The 27,725-nt window shown below is 42.1% G+C and overlaps 1 protein-coding gene across 22 annotated transcripts in view; it reads right to left on the bottom strand.

The window, feature by feature from the left end:
* Positions 1-27,725, bottom strand: part of NCKAP5 (NCK associated protein 5) — a 930,794-nt gene that overhangs the window by 144,304 nt on the left and 758,765 nt on the right. For all 22 annotated transcript variants that reach the window (XM_053253151.1, XM_053253227.1, XM_053253159.1 and 19 more), the window contains 3 exons: positions 17,749-17,853; positions 4,408-4,599; positions 62-3,825 (listed from right to left, as the gene is read on the bottom strand). In XM_053253151.1, the coding sequence (XP_053109126.1) occupies positions 62-3,825; positions 4,408-4,599; positions 17,749-17,853 (4,061 nt within the window). The remainder of the gene's footprint in view (positions 1-61; positions 3,826-4,407; positions 4,600-17,748; positions 17,854-27,725) is intronic.

A 27,725-nucleotide genomic window follows, 5' to 3' on the forward strand; every position in this document is an offset into this window, starting at 1 on the left:
GGTTGAAGGGAATGGAATCTACATATCTACTTTCAAGTTCAATATAACTTGAAGTCCTTACCTGTGTAAAAGCTCTTTCATAAAGCTGTCTTTTCCTGAGCCACATGTTGTCACAGAGCTGTTCTTTTGTTCACTCCTAGTTTGGCTGAGGTTATTTTGCGTGGCTTTTGCACTTTTCCCCCCTTTTGGAACATTGCCTAAAATACCACAATTCAGAGTTTTCTTATTCAGCTCGTTTTCTGTTTCACAGTGCTGTTCAGTCTTCTTTTTGTCTTTTCTCTTTTCTGATTTTGTTTGCTTACTTCCAAAACCTGAACTCTTTGCTTCTTTCTTTTCAATTTTTACTTTAGAAATGTCAGTTTTTCTACCATTCAAGGCTGGGAGTTTACTCTTACGAAAACCGAACCAGCTAGCAATAGAAGGGCCCCCACTCCTTTGTTTTGTCTCAGTGGTAGGAGATTTGCTTTGTCCTTGTCCCTTCTGCATATTTTCTTGGATGCACAACATGACTTTTTCTTCTATTGTAGGTTGCAAAACAGATGAAGTCAAAACCTTCTCCGAGGCTTCGGGCGCCTTTAAGCACGTTCCTTGCAATACTGTCTTGCTTACTTCATGTTTATGAGGACATTGTATGCTGTCCAGATTTTTCTGAAGTGGCAGAATTTGTTCTGATGAAATACTAGTTGATGACTCCAATGCCACTTCTGCTTGTGTGACACTTTTTTTGCTTACTGGTTGGTGTTTAGACATTTCACTGCCCTTTTCATCATGGAAAGATCTACTTTGGACATCTCTCTGAGATGGTGATTTGCTGCCATCATTTTTTGAAATGCTGTAAAACAAATCCCCCTTTGGGGACATCTGAAATGGTAGTTTGCTTGGACTTCCAACCTGACTATTGGAATTATTCATGCTTCCACAAGAACCCTGCCTAGAACAGGGGACCTCTGGGACTTTGGTTGCAGCTGAAACCAGATCCGATATCATTGCTGATCCAGGAACAGCCTTGAGTTGAAATCCCTCCATTGTAGAGTTCTGCCTGGTTAAAGAATTCCCTCTTTCAGAAGTATTAGTTATAATTTGTGTCCGAACTTTCCCTAATACTTCTGTAGAAGGTATTGCTGATTTCTCTCCTGTGTGAATACTGAAACTTTGACTACGGGCTTTTGCTCCATTCATACCAAGAGCTGGTTTCAAGCAAGTCTTATTACTAGAAGAAACAGATCTCTTAACTAATTTGTTCTCTATACCATTTCTTTGATTGACTAAGCTGCAGTTTTCAGGTGAAACAGAGGAAGCTTTATCTATACTAAGTTCATGAATAAAATGTTCTTTTATTTCATTCACAGCACCCCGTAATTCAGTGTCTGCTGCATATATGGTGGACTGAGGCAAAGTTTCATTCTGCCTCTGTTTACCTGAATTAACACAGCTTTTGGAGGCTGCATTCATATTGTCTTTCTCCTGCTTCCCTGGTATGGTTGAGCACTTCCTGAGGAGCTGAGGTGATTTTATGAGCAATTTAAGCTTTACAGGCAGCCGGGGTTTCATTCCTTTGTCTGGCATGTTTCCAACTTCACTGTCCTGAGACAAAAATAGTAAAGGGGAGTGAGGCAGAAACGGCTCACCAGCTATTGCTGTGTCACAATCTGGTGACGTGGGAAAACTGTTTGGGATCTTATGTTTCTGAGGTACTCCAGCATCCTTAGACAATGGATTTATATCTTGTGACATGCAAACTGAGGGGAAATCCTTAGAATTACAGAGTTCTTGATTATTGCAGGATGCTGACTGGTTTGAGGTTTTGGAAGAAGTTTTCTTAGTAAAAACTTTGGAAGTTCCTTGGTACATTCCAGGAGGCTGCTCTGATATGAATTTGTGGTGTATAACCATTTCTCCCTTCTCATGGAAGTGATTTAATTCAACATTAGCTGTTACAGGGAATTTGTTGGTTTGTGTTTCATGCATAGTAATATTCTGAAAAACAGACTTTGATATTTCTTTCCATGGTGACAACTTAACTACATTTTTTGGTGCCTCACTGGGGGAACTTGCCCTTTGCTTATCAGGTAAAGGAGGTGAATGTTCATAGTTTGGTTTTATCAAGAGCGAAACTGACCTGCCTGGCGGGGGAGGGGGTGAAAGAGATCTGGTTTTTACAGCAGACAAACCACAACAGACATCTCTAGTTGGGGGCTCTCCACAGTCAATTGAGTCCAAAAGATGGTGTGGTAATGAAGCTGAATCAGGGAGCTGACTCTTGGGCCAATCTGTTCTGTCCAGCATTTTAGAAATTTGAAGGGGATGGGCCTTTGAGATATCCAAACCTACTTTTGAATCAGGATTCTGAGTTGGACTTTGCACCTTTTTAAATCTTAAACATTTTACAGGTGACAAGGGAGATTTCTCCAGGTTCATAGAACAATGTGAAGGGGTTGTAGTGGAGTCTTCGCTTGTTGTGACTTTTGTTTTCTGTGGTGAAAACTTACCTCTGCTGGGAATTTTAGTCAACTTTTGTTTTTGATTAATACCTGTCTGCATATAAGATGGAGAGCTGGCCTTAGAAGTACTGCAAACTGACTTTATTAGGTTTTGTTGTGTGGTATTCTGAAGCACATGTCTTTCAAAGCCTATAGAAGGTTCAGTGCTGCATGTAGTAGGGAGAACTGCATGTTCATTCCCTAGATTTTCTTGGAGAGTTTCTCCCCCAGTTTCATTGCCAGGTGTTTGCAAAATGCTGCAGTTCTGAGTATCTACTGCTTTCTGCAAATTAACTATTCCCTGAGGTAAACATTCAGTGTATTCTGCATTGGGCCCAGTGTATGGGTGGTTGATTGAAATTTCATTTCTAGTTACGGTGACAAGTCTGCTTTCATGTGAGCTGAATTCAATAGGTTTGCCATCTTCTGCATCAAATATTACTGTAATGCATTCTTCTGAAGAAGTCTTCTTTGTAACTTTTTGTTCCTTAATGAAATTACATGCCTTTGGCCTAATATCTGAGTCAATGGGTACCTGATTTGCTTCTTTTTCAGAAACTACAAACCTGGAATTTTTCATCTTCACAAGCATATCACAGTTCATTGTGTGCTTGTCAACAAAGGGAGTTAATGACAAATCTGATGGGCTTTTCTCATCACTACTTTCTATATGCAATTCATCGAGGATTTCATTGTCGTCAGTATCTGAAAGGTGTAAATTAAGGTCCCTCCAGCCTACATTAGCAAGACTTTTCTCTATCTGTAACACAGGAATCTTCACATTTGTGCATGATTTTGCTTCTGACTGGAATTCATTGATAAAACTAGTCAGTTTTTCAGGTCTTTCCTTTGAATTAAAATAAGAACCTCTTTCTGGTGAATGCTTTCTATCAGGCTCCCGACCAAATAAGCTGTCAGAAACGCTGTGAGTTAATTTATTACAGTAGTGCCTACAGTCTTTGCTGGGTACTTCATACAGCAGTGCTAAAGATGAAGACTCATCATCTGCATCCTCATGCGAATCTGAATCATACATGAAGGTTTTCTGGTGCTCAATGCAAATGGCCCCTATTTCTTCTGGCATGCAATGTTCCTGTTCTTTATGACTGCTGCACTTAAATCCAGGGGAATAGATTCCTTCATTAGAATCCATGCAATCTTTGTAACCCCATTTGGATATTACAGACGGTGGTTCAAGTAATAGTTTTTGCTTCTGAAGCTTCTTCAGGCCTTCCAAAATGTGGTTTTCCTTGATACGAGTTGGAGGTAGATCATCAGCAGGACTAGAAAGGTTGCTGGGGAGTGAGGAACCAATGCTAATTCTTTTATCCCAGTTGACTGATGACTGAGAGAGAAAGAGAGAGAGAGAGAGAGAGAGAGAGAGAGAGAGAGAGAGAGAGAGAGAGAGAGAGAGATTTAAACTGAATTATTACCCTCAAATTAAGAATAACTAAGAACAATTTCCCCTTTTTAACAGATAATCAAAATAAGCATGTGACACTAGAAGAAAGTAACCTTTTCCCCATTCTAAAATGTTTCTTAAAAAACTGCATACTTTTAATATATGCCTCTTTCACAACAAGCACATCAAAGTCCTCTGCATACTTTTTAACAGTTAATGCCAAACCTGATGGGCTTTTGTCATCACCATTTTCTCCGTTGTGACCTGTCTTCATTTCTTAGAAGTGTTACATTATGTTCCATGCTTAACAAGTAGTACAATGCTTTGAATCAATACTATAAGTCTTTATTCCTTAGACTGCCCCCTCAAACTTCTCAAAGAAATGTGTGTTTTGTGTTTCATGGTGTGCCAAAGAACTGAAACTATTTTAGACAACACTGGAATATATTGCAAAACTTGTAACCCCCTCAGTTAATCTTCTAAATGATTCTGTGTTAGCAGATGAAAGGAACCAATTTGCTTTACCCTTTTACTACATGCTTTTCCATCATTCCAGGTGTAGGAGGAGCCGCTGGAATATTCACTGCAGGCACTTGAGAGAGAGAGCTCACTGCTGCTGCAGCTGCTTCGAGGATAAACTCTGTTAGGCCCTGTCATATTTAATTGACTCTGGCATTTCAAGGCAGGTATTCCAGATTTCATATTCAGCTGGCATTCCTAAAACACACAAAAAAGCACTTAAACTATTTTATGGGTTCAAAAAATGTCTACAGCATATTCATATATTAAAAAACAAACAGAAACCCACGTTGGTTCATGCTGATATAAATCCGATGTAATTACTGAATGAATATTACAACCATAATGCCCATTTCTCCCTCATTATGAGATTAAAACTTCTAAATAATTTCCAGTTATTACTACTGCTACTATTATTATTACTATTTTAATTATGCATGCCCAGTATCCAAGCTGGCCTTTCAATGACAGTTTCCTTAAAATATGCTGTGTTTATTAGCAATGTGCTCTAGAAAGATACTGAAAACAAAGTTAAGCCAGTACAAGAACATCTTGACAACTGCATTATATCCCCACAATGTAACAGATGAGGCCCTACAAAGTGGACATGGTAAATTAATTTAGTGTCCCAACCAGAATGTCCATGGAGAAAGGAATCTCTCCATTACAGTCTAATTTTGGTTTCCTATCTAGCTCAAAGCTTTGTCTAAGAAACTCTCTGATGCAGGACAATCCATCTTTGTGTCACAGGCCGACAGCTGAAGCCTCCTGCTTATGCTATTTATTGACACTTTATAGCTGCCTTTGGTACTTGTGTAGTTATCGGCTTCCTCCAAATGTAATCTCAGACACTGTGACTAAACACCGGCTTTGAGGAAGACAGTAATGAAGAACAGAAAGTGGTGCTTTAGTTAAAATATTAAACCATTGCAGAAGTTTGTAGAAGTGTTCAATTTCTTTTCAGACTGATAGTCTGCTTCCTAACAAGGCCAGATGTCACTGAACATTCAGAGCCTGCATAAGCATGCTGTTATAAAATCATTTCGATTAAACAGAATTAGTCACACTGTATAAGTTATTATTCATAATATTACTTTTCTGGTCATTCTATTTAATTTAATTATTTATGTATCATATTTCCATACCGCCTGGCATGTGCATCCCTAGGCAGTGTACATAAGTTAGAATACAACAAAAATAAAAACAGAATAAAATGAATAAAGCAATTATGATAGAAAACCAATTAAAATTACTGTTATCAAAAGCCTGAGAAAACAGATGCATCTTAAGAGTCTTTTTAAAAACAGCAAAATATCCATTTTGTAGTGGATTCCATCAGAACCAAAATTCTTTAAACAATCACTGAAAACTGCTGAGATGGGTATTCACTTTTCTATCCTATTGAGATTAAAATATCCTAATCCAGAGCCCCATGTACAGAAGTGGCTTTTCTCTTGTCATTGCAATGGAGGATGCAGCTCTGAAAGAGAGCACAGTTCTGAATGCAACCTGCCAGCAATGTAGGCAGAAGATGATTTGGAAGTCTCTTTCTCTTATTCAATCTCTCTCTCCCTCTCCCCCCGCCCTCGCTCTCTCGTGTGTGTGTGTGTGTGTTCTCACACACACACACACACACACACACACACACACACACACACTGGAAGAGAGGCTGGGTAGAATGTTCACTATCTTAAATGTCATGTGTGTTCAGGTTTCACTGCTTGCTCCTTGTTGCATACGGGAAGGAAGCATGTGCAGTGTCCTGTGTTGAAACAGGCCTATATCTATGAGTGACTGTGAGAAAATGGAACACATCCAGGCACTAAATGGAACCCACTTATCAGTCCCATGCACACGTAAGCACACAGAGTTGAGCGAGGATGAAGACTGATGGACTGACTGCACATATAGGCTGCAATGTTCACAACCACTCCAGAAACATTTGTTTCATGTCAATGGTATTATATAACAATCAATGGTGTGACTTACTCAAACAAGCAAGAATTACATATTACCCTGAATTCATTATGGAGACAAAGTGGGTTTAAACAAGGTCACAACTGTGTTGACTTTCTATATGCAATGACTACCCTAGTTATCTGCCTTACACCTTCCTCATTGCAAATGTCTACTACCTGTTGGTAAACCAAAGGAGATGCTGCCTACAGTTGGTTCCATCATCTGGGTGCTCCTCTGGTTCTGGGCCTTTAGCAGAATGCATACAGTTCATCTTTATGCAGTGCAGAGGAGACTCTGCCAATGTTACCACCCCACTGAAATGAATACCTGAGTTGTGATCTAGCAGGCACCTGCTCTAAAGGCCCCTTCAAGCCATTCTGCTGTGAAGAGCTAGTTTAAAAATTCCCTCATCTTTATCCTTCCAGTGCCTCCATATGATTCTCCTAATTTTTCTTCCACAACTCTGAACTAGGAGAGTGCACAAAACTGGGTTGCCCAGTTCGGTTCAGACCAGACTCGAACTGAACCAGGCATGTTTGGTTTTGTCACTCCTGAACATTGCCCCGGTTCGGGTGGTGTGTGTGTGTATGTATGTTATATATATATAAAATACACACACACACATACACATACTTTTAAAAATGTAATCAAACTCACTACTACTTGGTCCGGGGGCTACTGCGTGGCTGGTGGGGGGGGGGGTCTCCAGAGGTTCCCCCTCCCCCTGCCAGAATCAAATTAATTCCAAATAGCCCAGTTAGGGTGGTCTTCAGCCTGTGCCAAATGGGCCTGTGCCCAATGGCGTCTGGGTCAAGGCCCGGCCATGCAGAGGCTCATTGGGCATACACGGCAACCTCCAAAATGTCTGCCGCCACAGAGGAAAGCCTGGAATGGGCCACAGACAGCACAAACTGGACTATCTGGAATTAAATGGAGGTCAACAAGGGGAGGGGGGACCTCTGGAGACCTCCTCTCCCTTGGCCATGCAGAAGCCCCTAGACCAGGTGGCAGTGAGTTCAATTACATTTTAAAAATGTTTTTAAAAATATTTTATTTTATTTATAAACCCCTGAATCGGGGGTTGTTTGATCCGAGATTGGGTTGAACAGGGGCCAGTTTGGTTCAGGGGTGGTTCAACATAGAACCATTGAACCAGTCATGTTTGATGTTGAATAGGTCCCAATTCGAACTCGTTCGCACATCCCTACCCTACACTGGGCCCCATTGGTGATAAAACCATTTTAAAAGGAGACCTACACTGTGGCCTACACTGTGGCCCAAGCCACCTAATGGCACAGTGGGGAAATGACTTGATTAGCAAGCCAGACATTGTTGGGTCAAATCTCCACTGAAACACCTGTATCAGGCAGCAGCGATATAGGAAGGTGCTGAAAGGCATCAACTCATATTGCGGGGAAAGAGGCTATGGTCAACCCCTCCTGTATTCTACCAAAGTCAAACACAGGGCCCTGTGGTCACCAGGAGTTGACACCAACTCGATGGCACACTTTACCTTTACACTGTGGACCACAGCAATTATGAGTAGACATCTCTGAATGACCATTCCCCATTGTTACAGGCCACCATGTAGATCCGCACTCCAAATTGTGCCTTTTCTTTCCCTCCCATAGCTCTGAGATTGCAAGGTAGTCACCTCAAATCCTCCTCCTTCTCTCTTCCAGTAACACACAGAATCCACTGAAATAGTTCCTTGGTTTCCTCTTCCATCCTCACAACTGTCCCTTTCAATTGGGTCCCGTCAGTCCATCTCCCCTTTGCTCAGACATACAATTACTGTCAAGTTGCCTTTCTCCTAGCTTCTGACAGCACTCTCTTTTGCCTATGCTCTACCACCATTTAAAGATCACTGATTAGTAGTTAATTCTGTCTTTCCACTACCCTATTACATCTCGCTTCCTAGTCTCTAAGATTGCTCAGCTTCTGCGATAGATATTGGCACTGCATTCTGCTAGTCTTCAAGTGGGTAGGAAATGGTTAACTGTCCTTGGTCAATGTCTGTGGTGGGGGAAGCAGAGGCGGATTTAGCCATGGACCTCAAGGCCCAAGTCCATGGCCTCCTGATTCCTGGGGGGAGCTCTGAATGATCGGGGGGCCTCCCAGAGCCCCACTGTCCCGCCTGCCACCACCCCACACCAATATTTGCCATCTTCACTGCTGGGGGGTGAGGGGGTGAGCAGTGAGCAGAGCAGGCCTCCCACCATGGCAGCGGCCTTTCTGGCGGGTGTGCCTGCGCAGTGTGAATAGGGAACATTGCATACCAGTGATGTCCCAGCATGTGATTTCCCTATTCACACTGCTCAGATGTGCCAGCCAGACAAGCTGCTGCTGGGGGAGGGGGGAGGTCTGTTCCACTCACTGTTCACCCCCCACCCCACGGTGGTGTAAATGACAAATATCGGCATGGGGCAGTAGCGGGGTGGTGGGCATGGGGCAGCAGAGGGGCTCTGGAGAGTCACCCCAATCATTTGGAGCAGCAGCATCGTGGCAGCAAGTTTTTTCTCTCTCAGAAAAGTTAAGGTGACCCTTGCTGTGGCAGCAGTGGTGGCAGGGGACCTCCAAAGCTCTTCAGGTCCGGGCTGCTTTTGGGCCTAGGTGCACCCCTGGGGGGAAGGAACTGATAATAGCTTCTGTAGTTTCCAAAGCAGCTTGCACTTGGAGTTCATACTCCCCTTCTAATTGCATCAATGGTGTAAAAGAAGCTGATAAGGCAATGCCTTGCTAGCAACAGAACAGGACAAAGAAAGCTGGGACAGAATCAGGGCACATCATGGGAGGCAGAAAATGAGGCAGGGCCCAGACAAACCAAGATATAGCAAACAGAACAAGTTTCACTGAGAGCAGGGGCAGAGCCACCACTGAGCGAATGGGTTCAAAGAACCCGGGCCACCACCCCTCAGGGGCCACACCTCATGCCCCAGACATGCCCCCCATGTCTGACGTCTGATGCGGGGACATGTTTTAGCTCTCAAATGGGGCCATGTAGCCCCATTTGGGATCTAAATTGGCCAGTGCTGCATTTGTAGCACAGCCGGAGCAACTCTCACTGCCTTTAAAAGGCAACTCTCCCTGCAGCTCTCCCTGCCTGATGTCAGACACAGGGAGTACGGCTAAATGCTCCTTGCATCTGACATCAGGTGCAGGGGGCAGGGCTAGGGGGCCATGGTGGCGGCAGGACCTAGGCTGCTGCTGGCCTCCCTCCACGCCTGAGTGAGAGTCTGTAGGACCAATTTGGTTTATAAAATAAGCCTAAGCTACAATAAACCATGGCTGTGCATGATGTCTGAACCAGCCCAGAGTGCTCTTTGGCCAGATGGATGGCACATGAGAAGGAATAGAGGATGAATTTATAATTGATGAGATCAGTCATCTGTATAGTGTCATGAACCTGACCTGCAGGCTTCTTTGCCAGGGGAGGATACAGAGAGTTCTGGGAATGACATAGCAGACTGGGCCCTGGACCTCATGCAACTACCATCTCAGCCATATCCCGAGGATTCACTGGCATAAATTGAACACAGAAACTGCAAGGTCTTAAGGAGCAGGCAGAAACAACAAAAGCAAAAACAGGGAATGTTAAATGCCACTGGATCAAGTCACAGAAAGAGTAGGAAGCGGAACGTGTGCATGTGTAGGAAGGTGGAAATGGTACAAAAGAAAGGATGCTGGTCATATAATGGGAATTTCATGGCAGAAAGGTCAGAACACAGAGCACTTGTTGGCGAAAACAATATCATGAGAATGCCCAAGAGAGTGCATAAAGAAGTCTGCCAAAAGCTGGATGTGGAAAGAAAAGATGAGGGAGAAGATGGGAGGCAGCTGGTTCAGAGATGTATCTTGAATCTTCAAAGCGAGAAAGTGGGGATGTTATCAGAAAGGAAAAAGGCAATGTAGGCATCAAAGCCTGGAATGAAGACTGAGAGGGAGCCCGGAGAATAATATAAAAACAGCCATGCAATCCTCAGCAAAGGGGAGTTGAGCCTCCCACAATGAAGTTCAAACAGAGGGAAAAAGCAGGAGGGGATGAGCAAGGGCTGAAACTTCCAGAAGGCCAACAACACTACCACAAGGTCGTGAGTGCTGGGCAAGATGTGAGAAAAGAGAGACCTCAAGGGAGAGTAGCAATGGTGGTACTGTCCGATGGTAGAACCCCGGTTTCAGTGAAGGGAGGCAAATGGGAGGATTGGGGGAAGAAAAGATATGGTGGGAAATGGTTTCTGAGTAAGGGAGTAGCAGTTCCAGAGGGAATAGGAGAAGGGTATTAATGGGGATGTTATCTGGAGAAATAAGGCAAGTAAGTAAAAAAACAAGTACCAGAGAATGAGAAGAAGGAAAGAGTAGGTGAAAGAATGAAAAGGGGGGAAAGGGCAGCTCAGAGGAAAATTAGATGGTGGGCAGCACTGCAGTCCGTGTTAGGGGAATTCGTTTGGAAGAACATCCCGTTATACAAGACTCCACCTGTCATAGGGTCCAAACACAAGCTTAACACCTCATTGAAAGCTAGGCCATTGTCTACACCCTTCCAGGATATTCATACACCTAGCTACCATGGCATTCCAGGGTGGGTTTTGTTTTGTTTTGTTTTGTTTTGAAGCTGGACTATCACCTAAATCACTACATGTTTGAGTTCAAAATTGATGCATTCTGTTCTGCGTATTTTCAACTTGCAACCTGATCAATACTTCTGGCCTAGACACTGCTACCAAATAGGTATAGGTCTTCTTCAAACTCAGATTAATACTAGAAAAAAGTCTGGTTTTGCATAGTCTCCAACCAGAAATCCAATAACATTATAGAAAAATATAATATCCTGAGCTCTGAATAGAATATCTGATCTATTTGGTTGTATTGTATTATTTGGTTATATAAAGAATTCAATATGTTTTGCAATGAATTTGGAATATTTTGCAAAGGACTGAAAAGGCAAGGACAGAGGAACTGATAGGACCGGTCAGGCCAAAGGGATGGGAACTAGAAGGCACAGTGAGGTCCAGAATGCTGCCCCATAAACAATGCATCCAAGGTGTCTTATGGTGTATTTCAAGCTGACACTGAGAGCATATTTCTTCACAGTTATGAGAGTTCAGCTGCAATTCTGCCCATGTTACATAGGAGTAAGGGATGACTTCTACTAATGCTGCATGTGCACAGTCAAAACAAGCACACGTGCAAGAGCTACATGATTGCTTCCGAAGCACTGATGTTTGCACACAGTGGGGTGATGATCTCTCCTTGCCCAAAAGCACTCCATTCAAAATGTGATTATATTTTCGAGGGTCATGCAGCATGTTAGTAGGCAGCTGGGAGACACACTGTGGGCAAGGGATTTTTCATCTGGCTTCTACTTCCCTTCAGCACAGGAGACAGGAATTGGTTCAGGCTTTTGCGATCTCTTCTACCTATTCCCAGCCTGCTTGTTATCTGGGTCTGAGCTCACTCTAATTGTGTTTTGATATCTTTCACCTGGGCTGGACTGCCTGATTGGTGGGGGGTGAGAGCCTCACCCGTTGGGTTTCTTATCTCCTGGCCCTTATTAGGGTGGGCTGCAGCTGGAGGTGCAGCCGCTGGTGCAGGCCACAGCTGCCAAAGGGGGCCAGCCTTTGGGGTGGGACTGAGGGCTGAGGCCAATTCATTGTCTTGGACTCCTTCTCTATAGTGCCAGGCTTCCTCTTATCACCAAGCTACTTACAGCTATGTGTCAGGGCTCTGGTACAGGTGTGGGAATAGGGGACACTTCTGGCTATCACAGTAGTGGTGGAGAACAGAAGATTTGGTGTCAGCAGGCCACTACAGAAATGTTAGCAGAACTTACCCCTGCTAACTTGGCAAAGAGGCACCTTTTAATGTGGTGATTCTCTTTATTTAGCAGGGGGAGAGTAACTGGCCCTATTCACCCCCAGCACAGTACCTCCAGTGACTGTTGCTGGTGTCTATCTTTTTAGATTGTGAGCCCTTTGGGGACAGGGATCTCTGTTGCCAGATTTGGCTTTTTTAAAGCCAAATTTTGGGTAACAGCCCATTTGACTCACGAGTATACCCCTGGAATAAGTTCCATTTATTCTCATAACTGACCTTGCTCCTTTGCAATGCCAGATCGGTTCAAAACATGACTGAGATTATCCATGAGGGAGCTGATGGCTTGTGTAACTGAGACCTGGTTGGGAGAGGCAAATGGCCCAGTATGGGCTCACCTCCTCCTGCTGGGTACTATGTGGTGCAAGAGGTTAGGAGAAGGGAAGGCAGGGTGGTGGAGTGGCTGTGATCCATCAGAACATCTCCCTTACCAGAATCCCTGTGAGAAAACTGGACCATATTGAATGCATGTATCTTGGCCTGGGGACTCGGGATAGATGGAGGATTCTTTTGGTATAGCACGTACCCTGTTGCCCAATGGCAACAGTCATCAAGGCTTTTGGTATTGAGTGACTTCAATGTTCACTTCGGGGCTGGCTTGTCTAGTGCAACTCAGAAGTTCATAGTGGCCATGACAACTATGTGCCTATCCCAATTGGTCACAGGGTCAACACACACTGCTGCTAACACTCTCGATTTGGTCTTTTGCTCAGATCAAAGTGATGTTCCGTGGGTGGAGGCTCCGAGAGTGTCTCCATTGTCATGGGTGGACCACCATCTGGTTTAGGCTGGTTTCATGGCCACAACCCACCTCTTCAAGGGTGCAGGACCTATTAGGATGGCCTGCCCAAAGAGGTTGTTGGATCCTGTAGAATTCCAAGAGGACTTGGAGGGTTAGAGTTGGTTCTGCTGGTGATTCTGTTGATGCCCTGATAGAGATCTGGAATAGGGAGCATACCAGGGCACTATCACCCCTAAGTGACTTCTCTGTTCTGCTTCAAAACTAGCTCCATGGTATACTAAACAGCTATGGGAGCTGAAGTGGCAAGACTAGAGCATAAGTGGAGGAAGACTCAACTTGAATCCGGTAAGACATGGCACAAAGCTCTATTTGAAGGCTTATTCTGTGGCAATACAAGCAGCAAAGAAGCAATTCTATTCCGCAAGTATTGCATTTGCAAGTTTGCGTCCAGCAGAATTATTCAGAGTTGTGAGGGGATCAACTCAGGTTCCCTCCTCTCTGAACTCACATCTGAATTTCCCATTCTTCTGCTGTGATGCTTTCAACCACGCTTTGCGGATAAAATCTCTCGCATATGAGCCAACTTGGAATTCACATTTATGGCGGGGTCAATTGTAGAGGTGTCCAGTAACTTCTCTGGTTTAATTCAAATGGATCAGTTTCAATTTGTGACTCTTGAGGATGTGGACAAGTTCCTTGGAAGTATTTGGCCTACCACTTATCCTTTGGACCCATGCCCAACATCTCCCTACTAGATGCTATCATCTAGTAGGGACGCTGTTATAGATGGCCTGGTTGACATCATTTATGCCTCACTGAGAGAGGGCAGGATGCCTTCATGTTTGAAGGAAGCAACTGTGAGCACTTTGCTTAAGAAGCCTGCCTTAGAGCCCTCAGTGATAGATAATTATAGGTCATTCTCCAACCACCCTGAGGAGAGGAGAGCTGGTCTTGTGGTAGCAAGTATGACTTGTCTCCTTAGCTAAGCAGGGTCCACCCTACTAGAAGACTAGAGGTGTGAGCACTGTAAGATATTCCCCTCAGGGGACAGAGCCGCTCTGGGAAGAGCAGAAGGTTTCAAGTTCCCTCCCTGGCTTCTCCAAGATAGGGCTGAGAGAGATTCCTGCCTGCAACCTTGGAGAAGCCACTGCCAGTCTGTGAAGACAATACTGAGCTAGAGAGACCAATGGTCTGACTCAGTATATGGCAGTTTCCTATGTATGGTGTCCCATCCTACCTCTGATGCTTTTTAACATCTACATGAAAGTGCTGAGTGAGATTATCAGGAGATTTGGAGCAGTGTGTTATCAATATGCTGACACCCAAATCTATTCTACATGACATCATAATCAGAAATGGCATACGCTCCCTAAATGCCTGCCTACAGGCAGTAATGGACTGGATGAGGGATAGTAAATTGAAGCTGAATCCAAGCAAGATGGAGGTACACACGGTAAGGGGTCATACTTCGAGGGATGCTTTCTTGTTCTGGATGGGGTTGCACTCCCCTTGAATGAACAGGAATGTCGAGTAGGAGTGCTCCTGGACTCAGGCCTGATTCTGGTTTCTCAGGCTGAAGCTATGGCCTAGAGCACTTTCTATCAACTTTGGTCGATACGACAGCTGCATCCGTTCCTTGAAGATAGTGATCTCAGAATTGTGGCACACTCTCTGGTAACCTCTAAGCTTGACTACTGCAATGCACTCTATGTGGGGTGCCTTTGTATGAAGTTTGGAAACTTCGGTTGGTTCAAAATGCAGCAGCTAGATTGGTCTCTGGGGTGTCTTGGAGATACCATATCATGCCTGTTTTACAGCAATTTCATTGGCTACCAATAGGTTTCCAGGCAAAATACCAAGTGCTGGTGATTACCTTTAAAGCCCTATCTCTCCAGTAGTGACTTAGGACCAGGTTACCTAGGAGAGCGCCTTCTTCCGCATGATCCCTACTGCACACTGAGATCATCAAAAGAGGTCCACCTCCGTATGACACCTGCTCATCTGGAGGTGACTCAGGAGCGGGCCTTCTGTGTAGTTGCTCCTAGACGGTGGAATGCACTCCCTATAGACATTCATGGTTTAGTATCTTTGCCAGCCTTCAAATGAGCCCTTAAGACATTTTTTTTCCTAGCCAGGCCTTTAGTACTCGCTGAATGTTTTAAATTGCTGTTTTGAACAGTTTTTGAAAATTTTGTTTTTCTTATGTTTATTTTTGTGAACCACCTAGAGCCTTTGGAGTTAGGTGGTATAGATAGATAGATAGATAGATAGATAGATAGATAGATAGATAGATAGAAAGAGTATGTATGGTGTTAGTGGAGATGTCAGCCAAGAATCTTTGAATTCTGTGGGCCTTACTTATGAAGAAGCATGCATAGGGTAGTCTTTCTGGTAACTTTAAAAAAAAATTAAAGTTCAGAACCTCAATAAGTCCCACATAATATACCAAGTTCAACACTATGTGTAGAATGGCATAAATATATATCAGAATATACACTAAACAGAGTCCCAGATTCTCTATATGCTGTCTCCATCTTCTGCCATTATGGAGAATATTTACATCCTTTGTAGACTAAAAATAGAGTATCTAGTTCTTACTATTCCAGAAAAAGGAAACAGATGAATGACTATGCAAGAGACTATAATATGCAAATGGTAAGGACAAGTGAGGAACATTTGAACAATATTCCATGCATCAGTGGATGTCTTTCAAAATTGCATTTTTAAACTGGCATCAGTAACTCTTTTACTGGGGTTGATTTTTTTCTCCGAACAGCATTGTAATGGTTTCCTTAAAATTCTTTTAAAAGATCTCAGAGATTACCCTTGTGGTGCATTAATTACATATATTTAATGTGTTCATTGGCTTATTAATTTGCATTTCATGACTAGAATCCCACCACCACCAAATCATGGGTATTAAGCCATCAACTTTAATAAAACCAGAGTACAAAAGCTGGCTCAGGATTATAATTTAAACACATAATTGTGAGTAGGAAGGAAAGACAATTGTCTGACTCAAGCTATCTCCAAACTAAAACTGGGTAGTTAGAATAATCTAACCTGAAGGCTAAATTACAGATTGCGTAGTAGGTCATTAACATCTTCCTGAACCTTTGAAACAATGAGGGTATTCACACAACTGTTTGGGAGGGTGGGTGGGGAGGCTGAGGAATTATACCTCCCCACAACAGACGATCCCTTGGACATTGCTGGGAGCATGGATCATGCTCCCAGATGAGCAGCACTACACCAGGCAGTGTGAACCTCTGGAGGTCAGGACAACACTTCCCTGCCTCCAGGTATCCCACAAAGCACTGCGTTCCAGTCACAGTGCACTGAGAGATTCCCTCAGAGGATGGGTATCATGCCCCCACTCGAGGACATTGGAGAGGAGTGGGAGGCAGGCGACTTAACAGAAAGTGGGGAGGCGCCTGAGGAGGAGCAGTCCGGTGATGTGAATGGGGAGGTAACTGAGACAGGCCAGGGTGAGTGTTTGGCACAGAAGGATCCAGCAGAGCCAGGTAATCTTTGGAGAGAAGGGTCAGGATCCAAGCCACAGTTTGAATGGCCACTATCTCCTCAAGAACGCAGATGGGGAAAACGTCAGCAGCAGGTGAGGGAATTACGAAGGAGTAATCGGCTGGTGAGAAAACAGAAGCTGGATTGAGTCTATGGTAGCTGGCAGGGGTGGAGTGTTGATTAAGTGCACGTGGCTGCTGACTATAAATCGGGCAGCCTGTGCCTTGTACAAACTGATGGAAACACATCAAATCTACTTGGAGCTTTTGTCGGAGAGATTGTGACTTTGGAATTTGGGCTTCTCACTCCTCACTTCTGTATTCATGGTGAGACTGTTAAACCTGACTATTTAGCAGTAAAACTGAAACTTGAGCTACTGGCTATTGTGTCATATATTTCTGGCCAGCGTCTTCTGTTGAGTGAGCTCGTGACAGTGGGCACTCTAGGCACCCATATCTGTGTTCAGCCCAAGGAGACACACAACTACAGAGCCTGGGTTAAGGGACCACATGCTCCCTTAACGCCAACTAGAAGCTAGGCTAAAAAGCTGGGCTAGGCAGCGCTGCCCTGCTGGGATTGGGCCTAATCCTGACAGTTCTCACACATAGCCTAACCCAGGCTGGGCTTCCCTAGCCTGGGTTAGGCTGTGCATGAGAACAGCCTCAAAGGCTTTTTCACTTAGATTCATTTTATCATACCATAGCAAATTACACTTTTATACCTAAGCATAAATGGTACATTTTCTGCTCTCATTTGGTTTATTTCTGACTTTAAGCAACTTTTGTTTTCTGAGCTATGTTTTGTTTTTCCAGTGAAACATGAAAGCCATACTAGTTAAAGTTTTGCCAAATAAGCACAAAGCTTAGCCCATCTGGAAAAAAAAATGTAGAGCCCATGAATTTTTAAAAGTTCATACATAATATATCATAAAACTAGGATGAATAATACGGTGCACCAGCTTTAATAAAAAGCTCCTTGACCATTTCTCAGAAACTTTGAGATGTAATCAATACCCAAAAAGGTATCTTGGGGACAATGCCAAGATTTATGCCTTTTTGCAAAGAGTGGCACTTTTTACTTCCTATATCAGCCAGGAGATGATACTGAACTTCAGAAAAAGACGAAAATGTTGTTATCTCTCCTTCCACTGTGTTTTAGTTCAAGGATGAACTTTATTGGTCCACCCATTAAATCATACTTCATGGCATGATAAGGATGTGCTAAATGAAGAAATCAAATACAAGGAAACTCACATGAACCTGAACATCAGCACTTTGCGATGGTATCAAACTTCTGTTCTTCTCTACCTCTGAAAGGAAATCCCCAGATGACAGATCTAAGATACGCGAATGAAGTTTCTAGGGGAAAGAATGGAATGACCAAAGCATAAACATTTGACAAGTATGCAGAAGATCAGCAATTTTGAAAAGCTCAGCCACTGCAGTTAAATTTCAAGGGAGACAAACCCTTAAGGTAAAAGAGTTTTTGTCCTAATTTCTCTGTTTATTAAGTCCAGGGCTTACAGTACAAAGAGGAATTCATTATAAAGGAAACTCAGGGGCATTTTTTTTCTAGCTTATCATTCAATCCTTCATTCATTCACTATGGTCAAAAGACCAGAATTTTTTCCAGCTTATGTTGGTTGGTCCCTTATAACAGGTTTATATATAATGATAGCAAATTCATAGAAGTACTAATGCATTTATCTATTGAGATTGTTACGGTTGAGTAATACTATGAACGAGATTATACATTTACTAAGCGATCAACAGGTTAACTTTATTTTATTTAGTAGTTCCTGCAGTCTGGGTAAATGATTATAAAACTGACTCTTGTTCTAAACAGCATTGATCTTGCAAAGCCCTCCCTTGCACATATTTAAACTCAAAGTCATTAATGTCATCTGTTAGGAACAATTAATGTGAATACAAAATAATTGCATCAGGGAGGTAGGGACTCAGAGGATTTTGTGCATTAATATTCACATGCTGTTCGATTACATACCCAATTCTTTCGGTTTTGCTTGGAAGGAGTGCTAAACTGGTGCCATTTCCCCCATATTAATCTGTTTACTAATTACCAAGGTTTTATGTGGTGTTAAGCCTGGCCTGTTTTAATTGCAAATACAATAAGTTTCACAATTTATGTAAACATAGCTCTTTGACAGATAACTTCAACAGGTTAGAAACCTGGCAAGATAGACTGTCTAGTAATTGAGGTGTGTGTGTACTCTGTACAAGTAAACAAATAAATAAATAAATCCTGAATCACATTCTTCATGAAGAAAATTGTGCAAACTGCATAAATTATGCATCAATTTGCATGTGTTTCTTGTGCATAATTTATTTGGCTTTTTCTAGTCATAAGGAAAAGAGAAACTGGACACTGAAGCTACACCCTATAACCAGTAGAAATCGTATTATTTATTGCATTGAAAATATGCCTTGAAAATATGAATCTATCCTCCACAGATTCCTCCAAAGTGGTTTCCAGTACCAAAAAAAAAAAAAAAGCACTGTAAGAAGATAATAAAATATAAATAATATAGGTGAAAGGCAGTCTTCCCCTCACAGTGTCCCAAAGGGGTGACCCCATTTTGGGCATGGTCTGAAGGAACCTGGTACAGTCACCTTGCTGAAACTAAGGAGGTCTAGGTTTATTCGGAGAGTGGAATATAAATACAATAATAAAATATTCACCCATACTTTTGGTTTCTGAGATTTCACTAGGCATTTCTCACAAACCTTGAAGTCTGTTATAAGGACTACAACCTTTTAAAAGGCAAGTTGATATGTCAGCAAAGCGGAAATTACTATTACAATTACTACTACTGCAGCTGCTACTCCTTAAACTTGTATCTCATCTCTTCCAAGGAGCTTAGGGCAGAGACGTAGGTTTGCCGCCCAGAGAGACACCAGAGGAGCCAGACGTCTCACCAGAGGAGCCAGACAAAGAGTGCCTCTCCCATCAACAATATGGTGAGACGTAACTTTAATAAATCTATACCGGATCGGTCGTCGCTCGGATCAACAAGGACCGCGCCAGGTGCTATAGTCCCTGGACATCTGGTGGCAAGTGGGCAACAGGACTCAGGATCTTCAGTTGAGCAACCAGGGCTCTGGAGACTGCAAGGTTACTGGGAGAAACGTCGCTTAACCGAAAAAAATATACGAAAAATGCCAACAAGGAAATAATGATCTGCTATTACAAGTCTAGTCCAACTAGAAGAGGTTATTTAAAAAGAATGTACCAAATTTGGAAAGAGAAGCATCAAGATACAGAAATAACAGAACAAAGGCTAGCAGACCAGAGAAGATTCATAATAAGAAATAAAGTATTCACAGGAGTTGAGCTGGAAGAACTGCAAAGAGCAACACAGGCTCAAGATATGGAAGAAGAATTACCACCAACTGAAGAAGTTGCTCAGGCGCAGGTGGAGGAGGTGTTGCAAATCGAGGATGCCACTGTTGCTGAACGGTTTCAAAATCAAAACAAGGCAACTGCCCCTTTGCCTTCACCTCAAAAACCTGAATGCCGTTTAACAGAAAAGCAACAAGAACTAAAGCAAAAAATAACCGAGCACATGAACCAAACAACCACCAGGGTTCGACTTCCAGCTCTAAAAACAGTTGCCAAAAAACAACTTGCTCAGGCATTAAAAGATGTCAATGCTGCACTTGCAGAAATAACAACTAATAATTTGCAAGAAACAAACCAACTAATGTACAGTGCAGCAACAATAACAACACAAGAGCTCGGATATAAGATCAGTGGACCTGTAAAAAAAGAAAGCAGTACATCACCTAAATGGAAGATTAGATTAGAAAGAAAAATCTCCAGGCTTAGATCAGATGCTAGTAAATTGAAAGATATGAAAGACAAGAAGCTGAAGAATGAAAACACCAAACAGTATCTGATCAAAAAATACCACCTAGATTCAAGGAAAATTAGAGAAGTCCTGGAAATAATAAAGCAGCAAATAACAGCAGTGTCAAAGAAGATTAGCAGATATGAAGCCAGAATTACACAACACAGGCAAAATCTCCAATTCCAGTTGAATCAGAGACGTTTCTACCAAAGCATTGAAGGAGAAACTGCAAGAAACATATAAACACCAAATAAAGAAGAAACAGTGCAATTCTGGGGGAAATTATGGGACAATCCAATAGATTATAACAAAAAAGCAGGCTGGATGAAAGAGGTCAAAAAATGTAACCAACAAATGCAAGATCTAATAATAACACCAGAATTAATAAGTGAAAGAGCAAAGAAAATTAAAAATTGGGCTGCTCCAGGCGATGATGAACTGCATGGCTTTTGGCTTAAACACCTAACAAGCCTTCATAAACAACTATCAAAACAGTTCAATTACATTATGCAAGGAGGTGATATTGAACAATGGCTAACAACTGGGAAAACACATCTCATCATAAAAGACCCAGCAAAAGGTGCAGTTCCAAGGAATTATAGACCGATGACCTGCCTGCCAACCATGTTCAAATTATTAACTGGAATAATAGCAGATGAAGTGATACAACACTTATTAACTAACAAACAGCTCCCAGTTGAACAGAAAGGAAATTGCCCGAACACCAGAGGTACAAAAGAGCAGCTGCTGATTGACAAAATGATTTTAGAAAACTGCAAGAGAAGAAAAACCAATCTAAGTGTTGCATGGATTGACTACAAGAAAGCCTTCGATTCATTGCCTCACACATGGATACTAAAATGTTTAGAAACAACTGGTGTCAGCAAAAACATTCAGATGTTTATTTAAAAAAGCAATGAGCATGTGGAGTACACAGTTAATCAATGGCGAGACACTTGGACAGGTTAGAATTAGAAGAGGCATTTTCCAAGGGGACTCACTATCCCCTCTGTTGCTTGTAATCGCCATGACCCCACTTTCACAAATACTCAACAAAACAGGCCTCGGATACCAAACATCTAAAACATCAAGTAAAATCAACCATCTGCTATACATGGACGATCTGAAGTTGTATGGAAAGTCTCAGTCAGAAATCGAATCACTGCTAAACACTGTCTGTATATTCAGTAGCGATATAGCAATGGAGTTTGGACTAGACAAGTGTGCTGCATTCATAATGAACAGAGGGAAAATAACAAAAACAGAAGGAATAGAACTGCCCAATGGAAGCAAGATCAAGAACCTGGAAGAGAAAGAACATTACAACTACTTGGGCATTCTCCAGGCTGATAACATCGCACACACTGAAGTTAAAAGAAAAATTGGAAGTGAATACATCAAGAGAGTTAGAAAAATCCTCAAGTCCAAACTCAATGGCGAGAACACCATACAAGCCATAAACACCTGGGCTATACCTGTTATCAGATACACTGCAGGGATAATAGACTGGACCCAGGCAGAGCTAGAGACGCTGGATCGTAAGACCAAGAAAATCATGACCATCAATCATGCTCTGCACCCCTGCAGTGATCTCGATAGGCTATACATCCCTCGCAGCTCAGGTGGAAGAGGAATGCTGCAAGTCCATCAAACAGTAGAGGAGGAGAAAAGAGACCTTGAAGAATATATCAAGGACAGTGAAGAAGATGCACTTCAAATGGTCAATAACACGAAACTATTCAACACCAATGAAAGAAAGCAGGCCTACAAGAAAGAACAAGTCAAGAACCAAGCAGAAAAATGGAAGAATAAGCCCCTGCATGGTCAATATTTGCACAATATAAGTGGAAAATCAGACATCACCATGATCTGGCAATGGCTTAAGAATGTCAACTTGAAGAAAGAAACAGAGGGTTTAATACTGGCTGCGCAAGAACAGGCACTAAGAACAAATGCAATAAGAGCAAAAGTCAAAAAATCAACAACAAACAGGAAGTGCCGCCTTTGTAAAGAAGCAGATGAAACAGTGGACCACCTAATCAGCTGTTGTAAAAAGATCGCACAGACTGACAACAAACAAAGGCATGACAAGGTAGCAGGGATGATACACTGGAACATCTGCAAAAAATACAAGCTACCTGTAGCCAAAAATTGGTGGGACCATACAACTGAAAAAGTTGAAGAAAATGAAGATGTAAAAATATTATGGGACTTCCGACTACAAATAGACAAACATCTGCCACATAATACACCAGATATAATTGTAATCGAGAAGAAAGAAAAACAAGTGAAAATAATCGACATAGCAATACCAGGGGATAGCAGAATACAAGAAAAAGAAATAGAAAAAATCACCAAATACAAAGATCTACAAATTGAAATTGAAAGGCTGTGGCAGAAAAAGACCAAAATAATCCCAGTGGTCATTGGCGCCCTGGGTGCAGTTCCAAAAGACCTTGAAGAGCACCTCAATACCATAGGGGTCACAGAAATCACCACCAGCCAATTACAAAAAGCAGCTTTACTGGGAACAGCCTATATTCTGCGATGATATCTATAACAATTGACAATAAAATTCAGCCATCCCAGGTCCTTGGGAAGGACTCGATGTCTGGATAAAACAAACCAGTCACTAACACCTGTCTGACTGTGTAAACAAGAAATAATAATAAAACACAGTGTCCCCTTTTGATCTCACAATACCTCTGTTAGGTCATGTCAAGAGCAGTGTTCCCTCTAAGGTGTTCACATGTGCACGCACACACAGGTTTTAAAATGTCTGTTCAGTTTATTTTAGGTCCCGCTCAAACTGAATCAGGAAAGCCTTGTTCCGAATGCATGTGTGCACACAGTGCCTTGATACTACGAACCAGAACAAAACTCATTCTGCACACAGATGAAGAGAATTAGAGGGAACACTGGCGAAAGGTCTTCAAGCTTTCAAATAAGAGACATTTTTTGCTCTTCTCTTTCATAACAATATATTTTTATCATTAAATACAGAGGCAGAGACCTGTTCTCTACCACCCCAGAAATCAGGATTAGATCTAATGACCTTAAGTTACAGGAGTGGAGACTTTGAATGAATATTAGGGGAAATGTCTCAATGAAGCTCAACAATGGAACCAATTACTTTGGGAAGGGTGGGCATCATTTGCTGGAGGACTTCAAGCAAAAACTGGACAGCTATCTGTTGGGGATGCTCTACTCTGGATTTTCTGCCTCAAGCAAGGAGTTTGACTAAATAGCCTATAAGCACCCTCTTAGAGCCTATAAGCACCCTCTTATTCACCCTGGCTTTCTGTATCTCAATACGTAGGGGCATATCTAGGGTGGGCCAGGCAGGGCATGTGCCTGGGGCACCACTTGAAGGGGGGCATCATTTTTTAAAAATATTTTTTTTTAAAAATGGCCACTGAAAATAAAATGTCCACCATGCATGCTCAAATGGCCTCTGTGGAGCCCTAGGCCATGCCAGGCCTCTCAGAGGCAATTTGAACATGCATGGCAGCCATTTTATTTGTGGTGGCCATTTAAAAAAAAAAAAAATTTAATGGCCACCGCACATGCTCAAATGTTACCTGCGAGGCCCTAGACCTTGCCAGGCCTCGCAGAGGCCATTTGAGCATGCGTGGCAGCCTCCAAAATGGCCACCACGACAATCTTTGCAGGCCCAAACAGGCCTGAAAATCAGCCCGGGACAGGCTGAGGCGGTGAATTAAGAGGCCAGCGGGGGGAGGGGGAACCTTTGCAGACCCCCCCCACAGCCTTTAGGAAGCCCCCCGAAGGGGCTACAGGTAATTTTTTTAAAAAATTTAATATAATATAAGTCACTGTACACATATTCAGTTTGGCACTATGTAAAAAGAATCAGGGCTTGTGAATACTGAGCTGAAGCTTATGAGCTAGGATTGTATTAATTTGCTCTTACTTTGATTCTTGTGATAAGTGAGTTAAATGTGATGTCTTGATAATATGGCTATTAATGGTGAATTTGTCTTTGAATCAGTGTGAAATCCTTAGTATTAAGACCCACTGAGAGTTTCTTGCTCTCTTTCTCTCATTTTAACTGTCTTTCTGAAATACTAGAATATATTGCAAGCAGTGACACAGTTTACTCTGCATATCCTTTAATTATTTTCAGAGTATATGGGGAAAGCCAAATTCTCCATTTATTTTTAAAACTTATGTAATAGTGATGCTACAATGCATAGTAGAGAATTAGACAGGCACTTCTGTTTAGTTTTCCAAGTAAACCTCCCCATAGTATTTGGGTATTTCATGAGCCCCAGCATGCTGAAATTTGTAGTTTCCCAGCATTTTTTGGTCTGGCTACATCCACTGCTAAATATTTTTTTAAATATTAAAAGATTAAGGAGCTTGACTTGTATTTTTGAGTTGATATTATGGTAAAGTTATCTCAAAGATGGGTGTCAGATGTTTGGACATTGCTTGCCCTAGGTTCTATTTTCCCTAGATATGCCTCTGTCAATATGTCATTCTGTGCTTTTTCTACACTTGTGTCAAATGTGGAAGATACACAACTCTGTCCATAATCCAAATTTTCTATGAAAACCATGTGAGCATCTTGCCAAAAGCACAACTCAATTAAACAAACACAAAAACTCAATGAAGTGGAACTATCAGGTGTACAACCCACTGACAAGATTTCCTCATGTGATAAACTGATACCAGACAACAATATCACCAACACCGGACAAGCTCATAAATGACCTTAATAAAGTCTATTGTATTGTACTGACAAAAAGACTGCCACTTCCCAAAGCTATCCACCACTATGCTGCTGTGCGATACAATCCCTCAAAACGTGGCCTTGATCGTTCATACCCAGTGCAAAAAGACAACAACATCTGGATGTCCTGTATCAAGCAGGTTGGACTAGATGGCCTATAAGGACCCTCTTATTCTAAGCACAGACTTGATGATTCACACCCAGTGCAAGAAGATGACAAGAAATTAAAATATGCTGCCAAGCAAACCTCGAGTCATCAGGTACACAATCTGAAGATACCACAGTGAGTTAGTTTAACTATGTTGTACAATTATTGTCCCTTCATAGGGAAAGGAACAAGGTGGTCTGTAATATAAGTAGCAACTCTGGGTCACCCATCCTCTCACTCCTTCTATAGGATACATTTTGTTCCATGCTACTCCTTGGTATTTACAGTCTGTATCAGTAACTACTAACTCTCTTCAGTTGAAATCTAATTAATCATTTATCATTAATATCACTGTTATTTATTTGAGGAACTTCTTCACAGAAGTTCCTTCCATATTCATCCAGTTTCCATTATGTGCTCTCTTTCTATTGGTAGCATTCTGCTTCATAAATACTAAATTGATTGAATTGCACAATCATCTTTTCCCTAACATATTCTTGAGTAAACCTTTTTGTCATAAACACATTTTCATTCAATATGCTTTTCACTGTAAAGATCAACCATGTATACATTTATATGTAACTAGAAATACCCGTTCTCAAGTTATCTGGTAGGGATGTGCATGGAACTGTTTTTGCCAGTTTGGCTTGAATGCAGACTGGATACGAGCCAACCCAGCCCAGTATGGGTTTGGGCTTGGACAAACAGGGTCTGGTTCAGTTCAGCCATTGAGCCAGCCAAGCCAGCTCGTGATACGGCTCAGTGGGTATACCTGTAAAGGGGAATCCAGGTAGGACTCTCCGTTAAAAGTAAAGGGGATTCCCTAGCCTAAGGGTGGTGGTGAAAGGGGAATCCTTTACCTTTAGTTTAACACCAGCGGGGGAACACATTTCTATTGTCCTGGAGGCAATGAGTCCATATATAGTACCAAATTCCCACACATTCTATCAAATGGGCAATCAAATCATGCCATTTATTAGAATTATCAGATGACTAATCTATTGTGGGATAACTTGGCTTTGGTCATTTGTTGCTTTGGTCATTTGGTGAGTCCATTTGTATGGACTCACTATTTTCAATGTACTTTCACAGTGAAATGGAACTTTAGACTTTTCTAAAGCTAACAATCTGTGGTGAAATCCCAACCCCTTTTTGTAAAGCACAGATACCAGGGAAATGAAATTGCTCAAAACATGGTAGTCATTGCTGTTCCTATCATTTTTGTTATCCATCTACCCAGAAATCAATTTCTCCCATAGAAAACATATTATGCACTCTCTTGTGCTCCCCCCGCCCTTATTTTTTGTTTCTGAGAGCTTCTGGAGTTTGAGCCATGCATTAGCAAGTGAGAGGTGAATGCAAGGGTATATGCTTTTATGTTTTTCTCTACAACCAAAATTCAGAAAGAAATATTCCCTTGGGGTGAATCCAAATATGGCATAAGAGATCTTTACTGGATTTCCTGTCTTTGTTTAAAAGTTGTTGGGTTTTTTGTGAGGGTGGGGGCGCCGAGAAATTGGACAGGGATAATTGTGCTGAACTGTAAGCTATGAACACCCTTAGATGACACAGCAGAACACACAGGCTTTGTGACACAAAATGAGCACAAAACTCTAGAAGCAGTTTTGAGGGGATATAACAATGTTCACATTTTCAGGTGTTAACTAGAAACCCTGACATGAGACGCCAGGTACACTCTTAAAAGAGGTGGCACAAAACTCACACTTTGTGGCACAAAACAGCACAAAGCAAGCACAAAACTATGGATGAGGTTTTGAGAGCAGAATGATATGGTATAAAAGTGGTGGTGGTGGTGATGATGATGATGATGATGATGATGATGATGATGATATTGACTTTGTAGTTAACAGAGCTATTGTGCTGGGAGACAGAGCATTTAATCCTTCTTCCCAGTGCCATTTTCCAAAGTTAAATTATCTCCCTGAAGCTATTTAATTTAATTTAATTTAAAATATTTACACCCCGCCCCTCGAGTACACTACTGCTCGGGGCAGCTCACAACAATAAAATAGATACCATATACAATAAAAGTAATACAATTAACCAAATTGAGTAAAGAAGTTAAAAGTCATATACACATCCCTGCAATCAGGCTCTGTACACGAGGGCTGGGAAGTAGTAAATATAACACCGATTTTCAAAAAGGGATCCAGGGGAGATCCGGAAAATTACAGGCCAGTTAGCTTAACGTCTGTTCCAGGCAAATTGATGGAAAGCATCCTCAAAGATAAAATTGTAAAGCACATAGAACAACAGGCCAAGCTGGGAGAGAACTTGCATGGCTTCTGCAAAGGTAAATCTTGCCTCACAAACCTTTTGGTGTTCTCTATGTCCAGTTGACATAGTATACCTGGACATCCAAAAAGCTTTTGACAAAGTTCCTCATCAAAGACTCCTGAGAAGACAGTCAAGAGATAAGGGGACAAGTACATGTGTGGAT

The sequence above is a fragment of the Hemicordylus capensis genome, chromosome 1 (genome assembly GCF_027244095.1).
Source record: "Hemicordylus capensis ecotype Gifberg chromosome 1, rHemCap1.1.pri, whole genome shotgun sequence".
In the NCBI taxonomy this organism is placed as follows: Eukaryota; Metazoa; Chordata; class Lepidosauria; order Squamata; family Cordylidae; genus Hemicordylus; species Hemicordylus capensis.